Raw genomic sequence first — 18,548 nt, forward strand, 5'->3', positions numbered from 1 at the left:
ATTCGCAGCAGTATATTATCAGGTAGGCAATCTACCTGTGGTAGATCGCGGACCCCGTGCTGTTTGTACGTAAGTGTATGATTTAACTCTAAAGTATCAAAATTGTACCAAGTTTGTCATTTTACTTAATTCTACCTACGGATGATTATCTAATATAATCAATAAATACAAAAGCCTAACGCAACCATACTAAAATCCGATGAATAAAAAAAAAACAAATTTAACACTTTTTAAATTAGCCTATCTTCTTCCCAGAGCTCTAATCTACACACAAACATTCATTTTTATCTATACTAATCTATACTAATATATAAAATGAAAGCGTTTGTTTGTATGTTTGGGATAAACTCCGAAACTACTGAACCGATTTCGAAAATTCTTTCATCGATACAAAGCCACATTCTTTGTGAGTGTCATAGGCTAATTTAAAAAGGGAAGTGATCACCCCCGGTAGGTGCTCAAACAGGAATTTTGAGATTTACGATAGAAATTTTTGTTTTTTAATGGTTGCTATGGGTTATATATATAGATACAAATAATTGTATAGACGTTGTTGTTGTTTTTGGCCATGTCGTCAGGTGTGCACTTAAGAGGCCATAACTCCGGAACCACTTATCCCACAGTGTAAAAACTTCACAGAAACCATCTACATATCAATTTTAATATGTCCTGAAATTTTTATCGAAATCGGTTTGATGGATCTTGAGTTATAAAATGTATTCAAAATGTACACTTATTTTTATATATATAGATTTATAATCCATGTAATTTGACGAAGTCGTTATCTTATCTGAGACCTATCGGGACAAGTATTGAGTAGGTTTTAGTGAATCACACATTAGTCGTGTTTGTTTCCTCGTGTTTGTCGTGATCCGAGTGCTTGTATTTTATTTTTCCGAAAAAATGCCGAAAATTAGCTCGACTACGTCTAGTTGGCTGAATAAATTTGTTGCCGAATATAAAGGTATTTTTTCTACAGATGGCTTAGTTTTGTTCTGTTTAAAATGTAACGTCAAAGAGAATGGCGAAAAACGTTTCACAGTCATCCAACATTTATCAACTGGAATACACAAAAGTGCAGTTTAACGAATTTACTAGAAAAAAATCAAACATTAATTTCAAATGCAACTTCAAAATCTCCCTTTTTTCAAGATATGTGCAATGCAACATTTGATATTCACTCGATTTCTCATGTAATGATTTTCTTATTTTGTTGTAATTTAAAAACGTATGACTGTAGATACTTGAAAATTTCACTGAATGTTTATGTTAGCATTTTCTATACACGATAAAATTTTGAAAATATTTTGACTCTTTTTGAGCTCTTTACAAGTATTGTCAGTTTTCAATTTTTTTAGTTTTTTTTTCTATAAATATCAATACAATTTTATTTGTTGGGTAAAAAAGGTGTGAAAATTTAATGCAAAGCTCCTGATATATTGTTACAATAGCAGTTGCAAAATATTAAAAATACATTGGCACAATTTTTTTTATAAGCATTTAAAGTTCAAAGTTCTAGGTTGCATTGGGTCGTTAGGACGCGTGTTACACATGGGAGAAGTACAAACGAAAGTGTGTTGAATAAATGGGTGCATGGACTTCTGACTGCTAGTAACATTTCTGAATCTCTTGTGAAACATTGTCAAATTTATTTTCTTTCTAAAAAGCAACACGTAGATGCAAGAGACTCTCACATTTAAAGTGGATCCACATTACGTGGATGTTCAGAAACGTTTACAGTTAGATTGCCAATACCACTTTGCCTTTATCGTAAAAAATTGTCCATTGCACAGAGCCTTCAGGGGTCACTGGAGATGAGACAATTAATTGTAACGGAGTAGGTAGTAAATTTTTTTTTATATTGGTTGCAATTTGCAAGTAGTTGCTAAAAAGTTGCTAAATATTGGCACTAGTCCGGATTTCGTTGGACAACAATAGGGAGCTAACTTCACGGACGTTATATCGGGGGCGGCTGGCGCAACATTCAAAAGAGTTAATTGATTTTTTTGCAGGGAGAGAGTGACGTGCCAATTCAGTTGACCATCGTGTGGGTTCATGCAAATGATGTGCTAAATACTGACATAAAAGTTTTTTCAAAATAATAATACCGTGAAAATTCTAAATTTAGTCGTACAAATTCTTGTCAATTGCGTGCTAAATTTTGACATAAATATTCCAATATTTTTTAATAGGTGTGGCTGGTGCAATGCACGTTATATACATAGGTCAAATTAATTTTTGCCAAAAACATTACACTTAAAAATGTCATTGTATGTACAAAATATAATAATATACTTATATACTACATCTAAGTTGGCCCAAATTTGAACTTAAAACATTTATTAAAAAAAACTATGTTTTTATATTTTTTTTGGTCACAGCATGGACTACTTATGAAAAATATCGTTTTACATTTTCAATTTTAAGTATTAAAAGTATTAAGTATTAAAATTGAACATTTATTATATTATGTTCTGCGTTATTGTACAATTATATTGGTACCTCCTATATTTCTTATAATTACAAATATCTGAGAACTTAATACTTTACATAATATTTTTATATATTTTTTAACGAATATATCGGTAATATACAAAACTATTGTTGATTTGTGAAAAGAGATATTTGTAAAACTTTTTTTTTTTTTGTTTAGTAGGTATTAGGATGAATTCTAAAACAATTCAAAATTGAAAAAATATTCTCACATTTAGCTATTAACCATCGTCAGGATAAAAAGTTGGGTCTATTTTTATCATCTTCTTCTCATATTTTCGTCTCATTTGAGGAGACTCAGATTCATCAGAGAAGGTAGACATAGAGTCAGGCATGAAGGATTGTATATTTTTATCTTTAATATGTTGATCATATATAATATATTATATAATATATTATCATATATTATATATCGTTACTTTACGTTTGAACGCGAAATTGCAACATGTGCAGATATAAGGCTCCGGGCTAACACTAAAAACATAAAATATAAAAACAAAACAACATATTACATTTTTTAAATATGCAATAACCATTCAAATTATAGTGATGTAAATATTTTACATTGGTCGAGGCCGAGCTTTCGGAGCGTCCGGATCTTTTAGAGCTTTCGTGGCTTTTGTGATGGCGTTCTGGATAGTCTTCAGAGTTTTCTGTTCTTTCAAAACTTTCTGAGTTGGTACATTTTTACTACGTTTTGTACAACTATTCAAATGTGAATTTGCAGTGTCTTCCATAGGCGTGTTTACGGGAGGGGCCGGGTGGGCACTGCCCCCCCCCCCGGCAGACTGTGCCTCAAAAAAAAAATGCCAGGATAAAAAAAAAAAGTTGTGCGGTGTGTACCCTGCAGTACCTATAGTTTTTGATTAATTGTAATTTTTTTAGTTACGCATTTATTAACTAGTGATTATATTATCATATTAAAATATTATGTTCATTTAAAAGCAAAACATATTTTTCTTAGGAATTTTAAAACGGCATTCAATATTAAATCAATAAACTGAAAATGTACAGTATTTAATTTAATTTTATGAATGATTAGGTAGTTTTTATTATTTGTTACACAGACATTTGAGATTTCTTTATTCAAATTTTGTTACCAAAATGTATACATTATGCTCAATTTCATGATTTCATACAAATTAAGTAGTAAAAATATTATTGTAATTGAAGGTGCAGTTAAAATAAAATATAAAGATCAATCAGATAAAGAAATAGAAGTTATTTCTGGAACATGGTTAGCAAAGGCTAAAGAACGTAAAAAAAAAATAATCCCATCAACTAATGAAGATAATAGTACCAAATAATATGTTTTTTTATAACTAAACGATCAATTAAAATAATGTAATTATTTTAATATGTATTGTTAATGGCAAATTTAAATTTTCACGGTAACTATGTAATTATTATTTTTTTATACATTTTTAAACCTTAATATATAATATTGTATGAAATTAAAATGTTTATTGATATTCGGTATAATATGTATTAGGTATCTTACTTATTTAATATTTTACCGATCATTTATTAAAGATAATTTTTTTTTCTATTTTGAAATTTAAGTATAAATGTATAGTATTAACATATTATTACAATATACATTGTTAATGATTAGGTAACTTGAAAGTTTCAATTCTAATTATTTTATAATACATTTTTTATAATTCAAACGTTATATACTTATAATATTGTATAAAATATTAAAATTCCTTTTTTTTAAATTGATATTTGGTATAATATGTATTAGGTACCTACTTGTATAAGATTAAAATATTATTATAATAAACTATAAGTATTGCTTTTTATGTATTATTAATTGGTAATTTAATACATTTTTTTATCAATCATTTAATAAAGAAAATATCATAAAACATATTTACATTACACTATATAAATTATAAAGGTTAGTTATAATTTTTGTATTTATGTAGGTATGTTAGTTATATTTATGAAAGTTATATTGTTGCGGAAGACTGGCAGTATATTGTATATATTTTAATGATCTAATTATCTATTCCTTAGATATCTAATAAATATCTTAGCAGATATTCCATGAAAATGTCTATCTCTTCTTGGATATCAAATGAATATCTGTGTAGATACCAATGCTATATTCCATGAATATTTTCCAATCTTTTCTGTAGATATCTAATGAATATGCTCATAGATTCTATTAGCATAATATTCATAGTACATCTCAAGCGAGACATATTGATATAATAATTATATTCTATGTATATATTTAGCCTATTGATGGATATACATGGAAAATATACAAATTCTAAATAGTATGTTCATAACATTTGAAAAGAATATACAATGCTATGTGGGATCATATTATAGTTTTATCAGTTGATATTATCCAATTACCGGTTATAATTTCAAAAATGTTTTTAGACATTTTACGACTTGTTAAAATAATTTAAATTTTGTCAGATACTCAAAATATAATATATTACCTACTGATTAGTTAATAGTTTTACAATTTGTATGTTGTTTACCTTGTATAAAGGATGGGAAAAAAGTATTTTTATTGTTTTGACAATGATTATACTTTTTGATCATAATTAAAAAATACTCCTATCATTGTGAATTTTGTAACATAAAAAATGAATGTTTTTCATTTCTAAAAAATAAATAGGTTTCACAATTTAAAAATTTGTTGTGCCCCCTCGGCCACTAAAGTCTGAACAGGCCTATGGTGTCTTCATTCAGGGAGACCTTTAAACAGTTTTTGCAGACAAACACTGGCCCTGCGTAGTCATCGAGTGCTGTATTATCGTATCTCACCATTAAACTGTGGCGGACCATTTTTTTTCCGATTGTTTGTTACCATTATACTTAGGACTTATTCCTTCTTGTGATTCTGTTGGAAAAAAAATTAACAAATACCTAACAATAATAAATTTCATGTTTGATTATTTTATTGATGGCACTTATACTGTTATAGATTTTAAATGCTCGCTTTAATTGCAACATACCTTTCTAGCTAATGTGTGATTGAGTAGGTAATGATTTTGAATTATTCAAGATGATTTTATTTAAATCGCAGCAACGTCTAAGAGGAAACTGAACAATAAGCAATAACGTATAATGATTTATTTTCATTGTTAATTATTCAAATAATGAATCGTTATAATATAACGACATATTATATAAGATCGTTTATTTAAGTTTGATAAGTTGGCCTGTAGACTGTAGAGTCTAGGAGAATAATAATGAATAATAAATAAACAATCTTATATTATGCTTACCTACAATTACCTAAACACATAAATATATTTGTAACAAGTACAGTAGTACACAATATGATTGGAAATTTATGTCATAACTCATTATATTATACTCAGTTGCAAGGCCATATCCAGAAATTTCTTTCAAGATGGGGGGGGGGGGGGGGTCAAAAACCTGTATATTGTAATTTTATTGAATTTATGTTTGGATATTTGATTAAAAATAACACATATTGAAGAAATTTCGAGGGGGGGGGGGGGGTTTAAAAAATTTTAATAAAATAAAAAATCAGCTACCTAAATAAAAATTGATATTAAACAAAATGTAATTTCAATAAAAAAAGTTTCGTTAAATTAAAAAACCAAAGTAGAAAAAATGTATATCTAAAAAACCTAAATAGAATAAAAAAACCAGTTGAATAAAAAATAGACAATAAATTGAAATTACATTTTATTTAATAACAATTTTTATTTAGGTATAGCTGATTTTTTATTTTATTTAAAATTTTTATTCTATTTAGATATTATTTTAATTTAACTAGGATTTTTTTTATTAATTTTCCTTTAATTTTCCATAAAAATCTAAAAAACTTATAAAAGATAAAAAATCAGTCGAATAAAACTTTTTATTTATTAAAAAATCAAATATTAATAAAAGGAGCCAAGTTAAATTTAAAAAATATATAAGATCAATATATAAAAATAATATAATATTAATATAAGATTTTTTATCCTATAAAGATATTTTTTAATTTTTTTATTAATTTTTCGACCAACTTCCTTTAGGAATAATTAAGGAAGAGATGACTTACAAATTCTAAATTCGTGCTTATAAATACTTACAAATGACTTACAAATTATTGACAAAATTTGGAGCCAAAATTTTGACATTGTGCGGCCAACTACGGACCTAGTGCCTGTGCCTCTCTGTCTCTAGTAGTCTAGTCTTTACTTACTTTTCTATGGCGACACCTCTACTGTTTTTGATTTATTATTTACGTAATGCTTATTACCTTTGTTTATTGAATTGTTATTAACTTGATGTGTTCAACACTAAATCGGTACTGTTAACGTTTGTCAAAATAGATTATGAAATTTCTTCTAATCTGTGCTTACACCAAAAAATAAATTATCTCCCAAAGCATATCGCCCGTTTGCCATCAGTACTACTATTAATGAATAAAGATAAGTAAAACTGTTTTACTGATTTTTGTCATATTTTTACTTTTTAGGTAATAATCATGAACTAAGAAGATCTTATTAAGATTACTAGATCTAACTAAGATCTTCTTAGTTCATGGTAATAATAACCGTTGGTGCGGATTATGGGAGATGGTATTGCAAGTAGATTTATTTTGTTCTAAGTACTATTATAATACATTATACTTATTTGGTATAATCAAAAATTTTTTTTTAAACTTAATTGAGTTTTATATTATACCAAACATCCATTATTATTCAATAATTAAGTTGCCACGAGTACCGGAGTACTCCATCAAAACAAAAGGAGTCAATTTCTAATTCTTGTAAATTTTTGTCATTATGTAAATATTATTACCTACTTTATTGAAATTTTATAATATGATATATTATTTTGCTGTTGAAAAAATGTATATAAATTATTGAAACACACATAACTATATACTATCCAAAGTGACTAGGATTATACGATGCCTATTCACTTTTGTATAATATATTAGAACAGTTATTTACAAAATATGTTTAAATATAGGTAGTATAGAAAAAGTAATTTGAACATTGTAATGAAACACTGGCATCGTGATGATGTTAATGTCATAATTAAAGACCGGATTCATATGTTTTTACATATTGTTACTGGGTCTATGCAGTTTTATGAGAGTAAAAAATGTGGATGATTTGTTCAATTCTGAATGCATACAAAAAAGTTTTTTTTTGCATATTTGAGAATATTTTATGGGTTAGAGAATATTTAACTCATTTAGCATATTTTGGAATATTTCGTAAATTGTGAGAAAAAATTTGTATTTATTTTTAATTTTAATATTACGGTACCCAGAAAAAATTTTTTTGAACATTTACAATTTTTATTTTATCATTTCCAACTCTTACTAAAGTGCAATAATATTCCATTAGAATACGAAACTTTAAATACCTAATAATTAACTCACTATTAATATAAAATTGAAAAAAAAAAATTTTAAATGCATATTAAAGTAAATATAATGATGTTTATTGATTATTTTTGCATATTTTTGCTTTTTTTTGTATATTTTGCATATTTTAGCATATTTTTAAAATTTTTAAGAGAATATAATGAGAATAGCTGAAGGTTTTTTCGAGAATATTAGCATCATATTTAAGGTATTTTAAGAGAATATAAATCCGGTCTTTAGTCATAATAATATGGTCATTAAGGCATTAAAGACAGATGCTTAATAATTGTTATATTCTGTGATTATACTGTCTATTATTTTTATTATTTAATAAGTTGGCACATACAACAGCATTAAATGGTATTTTACGCATTCGTACAACGCAATGTTTAACTGAGCATTTGGAACTTTTCTGTTTCACTGTACACCCTTGTTTCCCCCTTTTTTTTAATACATAAATGTTTTACAAATATCTCTGTTTACAATATAATTTACACTTCCATAATAAAACAATATACACTATAGTTTATTGATAGTTAATATTAGATCAAATATACGTACTATCAAATGTGAGGATAATATATAATGTACTTAAGCTAAGCATTTTTTTACTTGTTTATTGTAAAATCAGTAATATTAATTTTAAATTTTAAATTATTTATGTGTTTATAACTTATTATTATCTTGGCTCAAGCACAGTAATTTCCTCCTCTACATATTCTATAATATGAAAAATGTTCTCTAATATTAACTAAAATAAACTGACGTAACTAATATTAGCTATAAATAAACTGACGTAACTATTAAGAAACTTGTACGTATACCGAGTATGTGTGTAAAACAGAGATAATAAACACTAGTACGGCATCCTCTTAAAGCTTAAACAGTCTAATTAAATACTTATATAACTAATCAAAAAGAATAATTTTTCAATAAATAATTGCTATATTCAAAAATAATATAATATGAACCATTATAATATCAATATGGTTAGTTGTTTATTTTTTTATTACAAATGGTTTATTCCATTAATAATCCAATAAATAAATATAAGATTTTAAGTAGCTTTAGATTATTCATAAAATATTTTGTTTTAGCTCGATCATTATTCATTATAAAATAGTCTATTAAATGTGTACAAAAAGTATTACAATAATTTCATATAAAAATTTAAAGTGCATGTTCACCACGATAACAAATATAATAAAATACTAAAAAATGAAAAAAAATACAAATTTTATAAAACTATAAAACTATACAAACATATAGAATACAGATAATAGTTAAAATTGAAAGCTATAGTCAAGGGTCATGTATTATATACTTCAAATATTATAATTAACTTGTGTATAAATATCTAATAGTGCATGCACATATTAGATTGATGATAGATTGAAAGATGTACACAAAACCAAACTTAAAAAATGTTGTGATAGGGCAATTTGTTTTTAGATATATTTAACTTTTATACATTTCTATAAAAATAATAAAATATAAATTAATATTTTCATCGATATAAAAAATAGACCAATATAAATAAACTGTAACTATATTTAGCTGGATAGTTTGCCTGTAAATTATTACCTACACTATAAATACCACACAGTTTAACTGAAAAGTTTTTAATGGTTTTTTGTTTTATTATTTGAGCAAACAATATACTTAAATTATAAACAAACCAAACATAAAATAATGGTATAATAGTTTAAATAATTTTGAGATTTAGAAATAAATAAAAGTATAAAAAAAAAATTCTGTTGTAATATTGCACCTTATCATTTCTTATCCTAGGATCGTTGTGTTTTGTAATAACCAGTGGTCGAAATGGCTCAAGATAAGTGGAGGGATGCCTTACAATTCAGATTTTCTGATATCATCATAACATTCTTCTATTCTTCATCTAACAAAAAAGTAGAGGAATGCCATCTCTCTACATCCCCCCCCCCCAACTTCAAGCACTGGTAACAACTCTTTTATCTAAGTTTGGCTTAAGTTATACAAGAATTATTGACTATTTTAAAATAAAAATTCATACCGTGCAATAGTATGATTAAAGTAAAAATAATAAAATAATAGTTAAAGGTTTAATATAAAAATAAATAAATAAATATTTTGTATGTTCACTCTAAGCTAAAAAAAAAATAATAAATAAAATTGCACAAAACGTTAATGATTATTAGATTATCACAAAAATAGGAAAAATAATTTATCAACCCAGAATTAACATTCTGACGATGATTTTTCACCAAAAGTAGTAGAGATTTGTTCCTCAATTCCATTTTCAGACAAATTTGTTTCAGTAGACATTTCATGTGATAAGTTCAATGTTCGTTTAGCCAATCTATCGAGTTCAGCTGCTGTGTCTGTATGATACTCAGTTTTCTCCAAGGATAAAGATTTTGAACCAGACAACTCACCTTTAACATACAATTAAAATAACTTGGATTGTATGATGATGATATGACAATAGGTTTAGCAAGAAAAATATGTAATTACCTGTCGTTTTGGTCAAAACAGGACTTTGATTGGATTTTTTATGCAACAAAGAATTGAAAAAGTTAGCCAACACTCCTTCACCTGGGGTGGACGTGTTAGTTGATTTTACTGGATCAATCTATAAAATATAGTTTGGGTATGTAAAATCGAACCATTGAAAATGTCAAGAGTTTTAGGGAGCTATCTAACCTTTTTTGTTGGAGAACCTTGCCCTTGACTGGTTAACGACAGACGTCTATCACCTGACTTAGAAACACCTGTCAGTGATCTCATAACAGAATCTTGCCTTGGTATACCAATGGGTGACTGTTGGCTTGCACTCTGGTTTAGTAATCCTAATTGTTTGTTCAAAAATACTTGTTCATCTTCTGCTTGGATTTCATGATCTTTAGCAAAAGCCTAAGAAAAACAGATGGGTAATAAAATACAAGATTTGTGTGAATTGCCATAAGGCATAAAATACCAACCTTTCTCGTATTCACTTTTGTTATAACGGAGTTATAAAATTCATCAGGTCTTATGGTCTGCATGTTATCATAGAGAATACTAATTTTCTTCATACTATCCCATCCGGCTGGTCTGAAACATACAACCAAGCACTCCATGTTATGAAAGTTTATAAAAATGAACACGTAATTTATGTATTATAATAAAATGTTATTGATTAATAATTCATAACTTTTTAAAATTACAATTTGATAATTGTTCAAAATTCCAATATTGATAATAAAAAATAAACCTACATGAAAACTGCGTCTTTTTCGACAATCAATGCTGGTGTTTTAAATGGAAAGTTATAAATCTTATGTGTAAGGAATTTATATAATAAATCACAGTTTTTGTCTTCTTTAGCTGATGTATAAAATAGTGACGCACCATACTGTAAACAAAATTTGCGTACTGCTTGTTGTATGAAATCAAAATGTTCATCTTTGTAGTCATTTTCTTTTTCCAAAAAACTTATGTAATCAGTCTATAATAATGTATGAAACAATAATTAACATTGATTGTACAATAATTTTAAAAGAACGTCATACCTGCATGCATATGTGATACTGGATAATATTATTACTTTTAAATTGTATAATGAGTAAATTTACAATATTAAAAAAGGTGGGTAAGTGGATGTCGCTCTGCTGTACAGTAGGTTACAAGTGCTATAGCCTTACAAGTCCTTAGCTATAAAAGTTGAACATTTTATAAATTTTTAACTAAAAAATAATTATTACATTTTAAATTAGATAAATTTTGTCAAAATTTGAACTTTAAATGTTTATAAAAAAAATTGTGCCTATACATTTTAAATATTTTTCAACTGCCATTATAACATTATATCAGGAGCCTTGCATTAAGTTTTCACGCTGTTTTACCCAACAAATAAAATTTTATTGATATTTATAGAAAAAAAAACTAAAAAAATTGAAAACTTACAATGTTCGTAAACAGCATAAAAAGAGTCAAATTATTTTCAAATATCTACAGTTATTTGTTTTTGAATAATAAAATAGCAAAATAGTTACATGAGAAATCGAGTGAATATCAAATGTTGTAAAAATATGAATTTCAAACGCTCATAAAAATTTATTTTGATCTTCTTGTAGACATTTTTTTTATTTTGATAATGGTAGACAAACTTATGAGAAATCTTTTATAACGTTTTCAAATCTTAGGTTTAAAAGAAATTTTTTTTATGAATTTCCAACTCAATATAATTTGCAAATTTTTGTCATTTTTACGTATTTTGTCAATATTTGAACTTCAGATGCTTATAAAAAATAATTTTGATTATGGTTTTTTAATTTTTTTCATCTGCCTTTGAAATAATATACTAGGAGCCTTCTATTAAATTTTTAATCTTTTTTAACTAACAAATAAAATTTTATTGATATTTATAGAAAAAAAAACTAAAAAAAAATAGAAACTGATAATGTGCATAAATAGCTCAAAATAAGTCAAAATATTTGGAAAATGTTATGGTGTATAGACAATGCTAATATAAACATTCAGTCAAAATTGCATGTACCTACGGTCATTTGTTTAAGAGTTGCACCAAAAACCAAAATCGATTTTTTCGAAAACAGATTTTGTGTAAAAATTCCTGTTTTTCCGGGTGCGTTTAAAAACCACAGGAAAAATTTTACCTAAAGTACCAACTAGATTCACTTTCCTATCAGAAAAGATACTGTTGAAGAAAATCCAAGCACTTTTACTGTCCGTAAAGGTGATGACAGACACAACAAATAATAAAAAAATTTAAAAAAAAAAAAACACACATCATTGTAAAATCAATACATTCATCGTTCCACTCAGAATCTAAAATAACAAGAGTAAAATGGATTCTTCTGAGTATACATTTTACCATGTTATGCGTCATTAAGACAGAGTCAATACATGCGGGTAAGACGTCCTCTTAATAAAAATAAGCAAATAAGAATATTATCAATAATACCAATATACATACCATTGTTACAACAACAATTATATTTAAACCTAAATTTCTTGTAAGTACCCCATCTCCAAGCGATGGTTCCCAATACCCATTTTTATCACCAATATTTTCTTCAATGTATTCGTTCCATTTTTTAATGCCTATAAATAAGAGACAAAAAAGTTTAGTAAAATAGAAAAAATAGTATTGAAAAAATAGCTAATACCTACATAACAATAAATCTAAAATGTTACGAAAAAAATAATCTTTTATCAAAATAAAATAAAATAATATAAGAAATAGTAAACACAGCTTTTGTAGGTATACAAAATGTTGGTCCCAACAACCGACTCATCTTCTTCAGTCAAGGTACTCAAAAACATAATACCTTATATCAAATTTGTATCATAAAATCTAAAAACAATTGAATTTAATATTTCTATATTATATTTAGTTTAAGCTTAAAATGTGTAAAATAATATTATTACTCCAATAGCCACTGAAGCAGAGGTCATTTCTTGAAATAAAAATATATAAATATAATAAGAGGTGTAATAAATCCACTGATTTGTTTTTTTATTTTCAATGGTAGTTTTGAATCAAATTACGTGTACAAAAATTATAAAGTTTTATGTTTATTGTAATCAGTGGCGTAACTGGATAAAAATCTAGGGGGGGGGGGGCAAAAAATTAACCTCTCGTTGGGCCGTTCCCGTAGTCATAATCGTGATTTCAAGATAATAACGTGTTCACGAATCCGGAATCACGGATGATAATAGTCACGAATAATGCAATTATTGTGATAACACTGACAATATGTCAACAATAATATGTTGACTCAACATAATATTATTCAACAAGAGAAACCTAAAATAAATATAAACTTTTATAAAGTTATTTGAGGAAAAAAATATTTTAATATTATAATTTTATGTTAACAGTCTTGTTAAGAATACTTTTTAAATGTGGATTATTTTGAGGGGCAAAATGATACTTTTGACCCCACAAACATTTCTGAGGAGCAAGCCCACCTAAACAGGTTAAGAAAGTAATCAAGGATTAGCCATACACGAGCAGGTTCACATAATATAAGAAAAGGGGTGGCGATCCACGACCAGATTGCCGAGCACTCATAATTAATATTTAAAATACATAAATTGAACCATAGTACGCATTTCTGAACAACTATATAAAAAAAGTCTACAGTAGAAATATATTCAATCATATATCATAGTCATGTTAATATGATGTATGGTTATTACTTATAAGTTATAATATATATATATCAATAATGCATAGTATATAAATATTAACGGATGGCATATAACATATATTGTAAAGATGATTCTTGGAATAGCCAGGCGTGGGAATGTATAGATAATATTTTGAATCACGTCCTGTGAGGTACACGGATATATCGATAGACCAGGGGGAAGTAGGAGAGCATGAGGCCCTATAAAACCAGACCCGAAACAGCCTGTAGATTAGACGTGTATATTCATGCGAGCACCTTCACGCTAGACTGTGTAAACATTGTGTCAACTTTTGGACTTACAGAATTTACTGAGACAGTTTAATACATTCAACTAATTCTTCAACATCTGACTTATTATTTCAACAAATTCTACAAATCCAATCATCATCGGTCGTGCTACCTGCAACCTTATAGACTGAGCAGTTGAGTCAACAGCTAGTTTATAACAAGTGTATTCCACTGTATAGGTACCAAAAATATACTTTTTTTTATGTAGAATGGTATAAAATAAGTACCTTATAATGTAACATATTAATATAATATAATATGTTTAACCAACAAATATATAATTAATTTAACTTTTCTACATATTATTATGATTACATTTAGTAGTTTACCTAACAACTTTATAATTATTATTGGGTATATTAAATATTTGTTTAGTTCGTCTTACTTGATTTATAAAAAAATAAAAAATACGTCTATCAATGATTTATTTTAATAAAAAATGAGTATGGTGAATATAGGTAATATTTTTAGTATAATCAAATGAAATGTCGAAAATTAAATGAACAACATAATATCATTGAGTATACTCAATGATAATGTCTGATAGCATATATTATTATAATATACAGCTATAATTTAATTTAACTGTAATTATTATTCTCTATAATACTAAGATGTAATTAAATAAATAAAATTCATCATTTTCAATGGTAATAATTTAGTTGCCTTAAAAATTGTTTTTTTTTAAGTAAATTCAATAGTCGACACTTACAATTTTGTCTATATTCTCTAAGATCTTCACTAGGAATTGGTAGATTGTCAATGTAGTCTTGCAGTAATGTTGCCCAACTTTCTAGTTGATCCATTATATTCCAAGGCGTTTTCATAGAAACAACAAACATAATCAATGTGTTCTTAAAGTTCTTCTCAGACAAAGCAAATTTTAATAGAAACGAGTATTTAGGGTTGCCATCTTGTACCCATACATTCAATTTCGTATGATCTAAAAAAAATGTGATTTTATGTTGGATTCATAATCAAACATATCTAATATATAATTAAGTGAATGTATTTCTAAATATTTAGTTAAATCAAAACACATATCAACACTTTATAACTAACTAACCTTCTTTATAATCATCACGAATATCAATATACGCATATTCCAGTCCAATTCCTTTTGTCAAATCGTCAATACCCTGCAACTTTGCTACAAGAGTAGTTTTACCACATTGGTTATCACCTGGAAAATATAAATATTAAACTAATTGTATGCGCTATACTGGAAAAGTGTATAATTTTATTATAATTTACCTATTATAATCATAGACTTGTCTGTTGGTAACCTGGTCCCGCCCTTTTCTTTTAATGAGATCAACATGGAATTCCTATAACACAACGTAGAATAGCATTTAAAAGTCAGTAGATGTGAGGTTGTGAGGATGTATAACAGTTAAAAAAGATCAACCGTTCATTAAGATGAATGGAATGGAAAAAATTGATATTATTCATGATTAAATGATTTTCAAACTCAAACAGACGTTTTTAAAACCAAGCATTAGTGTTTTATTGTTGACATCATATGCTTAGTATAGCCGTACTCCATACTTATGCAACATAATGGTATAATTGATCACTCACCATAAGTTTTCTTCTTCTTGCATTTTACAGAAAGAAATCTTACACTTGACTCAGTTGTTTCAACAGCAAACTACTGCCAGCTCACAAAATTTAAACTTACACTAATTGCCTAATTAACACGATAAAAATGTAACTTCAGTCAATATAATAGAAAAATATTTTAGTCTTACAAATTAAAAAAAACTGTTTTGTCATTATGTACTAAATAAATTAACAACTTGGTAGATTTTTTTCGTTGTTTTGCAGTGATAATGTTAATGTGATTATGATAACATTTATCATACTACAAGAAGTGATAAGAATACGTCGAAAATCGAAACAGTGATAATACTGTTATCACTCAATCACTGAGGCTGATCGCTCACTCACTGTAACTGCATGACAAATTAAATAAACATTTAAATATTAATTGTCATGTTTAACTGTACGTATTAATTATTATTGTGTATTTGTGTATTTATGTAGTAAATACTAAATGTGTATAACTGTATAAGTGTATTATGTATTGTGTACTCAACACAAGTATTGAACCTGGATTCTGATTTCTGGAAGCAAATCAGTTCCTCCATAGTATAAGGAATATTTCTTATACTATGAGTTCTAGGTACAACATAACATGCGCAAAAAATTGTCTAAGTTCCTAAGTTAGAGGTTTATTTGGGTATTTAGGAGTTTGTAAATTCTACATAATAGTATAATACAATCAACTATTGTCATATCATTGGCAACTGCCATGACAGTTAATTAAATAAAACTATGAATAATTAAATCCATATTATTCGCGAATCGCAAGCCAAACAACCTTCTAGTATTCGTCGACTAGAAACAAATTAGCTCTAGAAGCGCATATCCGCAGCAACAACAACTTTCCAATGACCTCACCCAAAGACACCTGCAAAATCCACGTGCCGAACATATCGAAGTAGCTGACATCGTGTATAGGAGGGCTAGGAACACGGCATATTCAGATGTACCATAGCCGCCAAGACCAGAGCTACTTCACGCCATACTCAGCCACATACACTTTTATACGATTACTACATGAATTATATTACAACTATTTCATTTTACTATTCAAATTGACTACGACTTATTTCAAATAATCATCTTTTGGATTCCTGACAGGGCGGCACATAACAGTCCCCAAAAGAATTGCAAGGTAGCTAAATAAGGCTAATAATTTACTATGGTCTAGGATTACATTTTTTTCTACATATTTTGAGGTCACTAATAATTATTATTTTTTATATAATATGTTAGTTAATTAGTTAGTATAATAGGTTAGTTTTGAAATTCTGACGCAGTATGTTTAGGTAGCAATATAGCAAAACATGTAAATAATACGAGCAGGAGCGCAATTTCAATGAAAAAACTGGGGGGTGCTGAAGCCAATCTATTTTTTTTTGTGTATATGTAAACGATACAAGCAAATAGCAATTCGAAAACATTGGTCACTACTCACTAGTATAAATAGAATTATATATTTATATATTTACTATCAGTATCAATGATAAAATTATAACAGTGGCAATAGTGGATTGGGGTTTGTCCATAGAAACATAGAGTATTCTAAGTAATATATTTTGTCACACTGCAAATGTGTCCAGCAATGCGTTTTCGCCGAATTTCTGTACAAACGGGTGTTATCGACACCGCTACGGTATTTACAAATAATCTAAATTTAAAACGTTGACTATGATTTTATGTTTTTATTACACTTCTTACGTATTACCCGTCTACACTCTACATACACAAACGTACATTTCACGGACATTAATTTTTGGACAAATTATTTCTTAATAGGTATATTTTGATTAAATTCCAGATATTTAAAATCAAGAAAAATGAATATAAGTAGGAACTAATTTTATTGAAACAAAGTCTATTGATCAACTTAAATTAATAATATATTAAATTATTGATATTAAATCTTTAAAAATTAATATATTAATGTACATTTTCACTATTCATTTATCAATCGCTTTATGTACACTTAATAGTTTTCTATCAATGATAGTAAGAACATCTTTAATATTGTTTATTTTTCATTTTTTATTTGAAAACTAATTTCTTACCACCTGGCACCTATGAGTAACTAAGTAACTTATCTAAACCGGATTGGGAAATGTTAAAAATAGAAAAGAAATACTACACAAAATGTAAACATATTGACAAATTAATATTTTAATTTAAAAGTACCAGGTTATTTAATATACTTGTTCTCTATTAAATTACAAAAAGATAGTGAATGCCTACATCTTTAAGGAAATAAATTTATTAGTAAACTAAATTAATTAATTAATAATTTGTACTATATATTTCAAGAAAATTGCATGTCCTGTTAAAACACTGCAGACCGCCTCAAACTCAACATTTTGGATACTTTGGACACATCACTATAATATTAATTATTATCAAATCCTTAACATAATATTTCACTATTTCATTAAAAAATACAAGGTTACCATAATTAGGTGTCTAAATAAATTTACAACAAAAGGTGTTGATAAAATATTACATTTTTCACTTACCACTCTACAATATTTTAATATTATGTTTCATTTATTTTAATTTTGTTTGTTAAAATATAATTTATTGTAAATTGGAAGTCTTACAAAATTACAAAGTGATACTTTTTT

The 18,548-nt window shown here is 26.9% G+C and overlaps 1 protein-coding gene and 1 pseudogene across 1 annotated transcript; both read right to left on the bottom strand.

The window, feature by feature from the left end:
* Window positions 1–2,714: 2,714 nt before the first annotated feature.
* On the bottom strand, window positions 2,715–5,472 carry LOC132933970 (uncharacterized; annotated as a pseudogene).
* Window positions 5,473–8,834: 3,362 nt separating this feature from the next.
* LOC132936557 (cytoplasmic dynein 1 light intermediate chain 2-like) lies at window positions 8,835–16,135 on the bottom strand. Its single transcript, XM_061003297.1, has 10 exons — window positions 15,910–16,135; window positions 15,583–15,656; window positions 15,395–15,511; window positions 15,041–15,271; window positions 12,819–12,946; window positions 11,101–11,330; window positions 10,825–10,936; window positions 10,547–10,756; window positions 10,358–10,475; window positions 8,835–10,278 (listed from the first exon to the last, which is right to left on the bottom strand). Exons 1-10 carry the CDS (start codon window positions 15,930–15,932, stop codon window positions 10,082–10,084), a joined length of 1,440 nt encoding a protein of 479 aa, XP_060859280.1. The 5' UTR covers window positions 15,933–16,135; the 3' UTR covers window positions 8,835–10,081.
* Between the last annotated feature and the right edge of the window lie 2,413 nt (window positions 16,136–18,548).

This window comes from Metopolophium dirhodum, chromosome 1, assembly GCF_019925205.1.
Source record: "Metopolophium dirhodum isolate CAU chromosome 1, ASM1992520v1, whole genome shotgun sequence".
Taxonomy (NCBI): Eukaryota; Metazoa; Arthropoda; class Insecta; order Hemiptera; family Aphididae; genus Metopolophium; species Metopolophium dirhodum.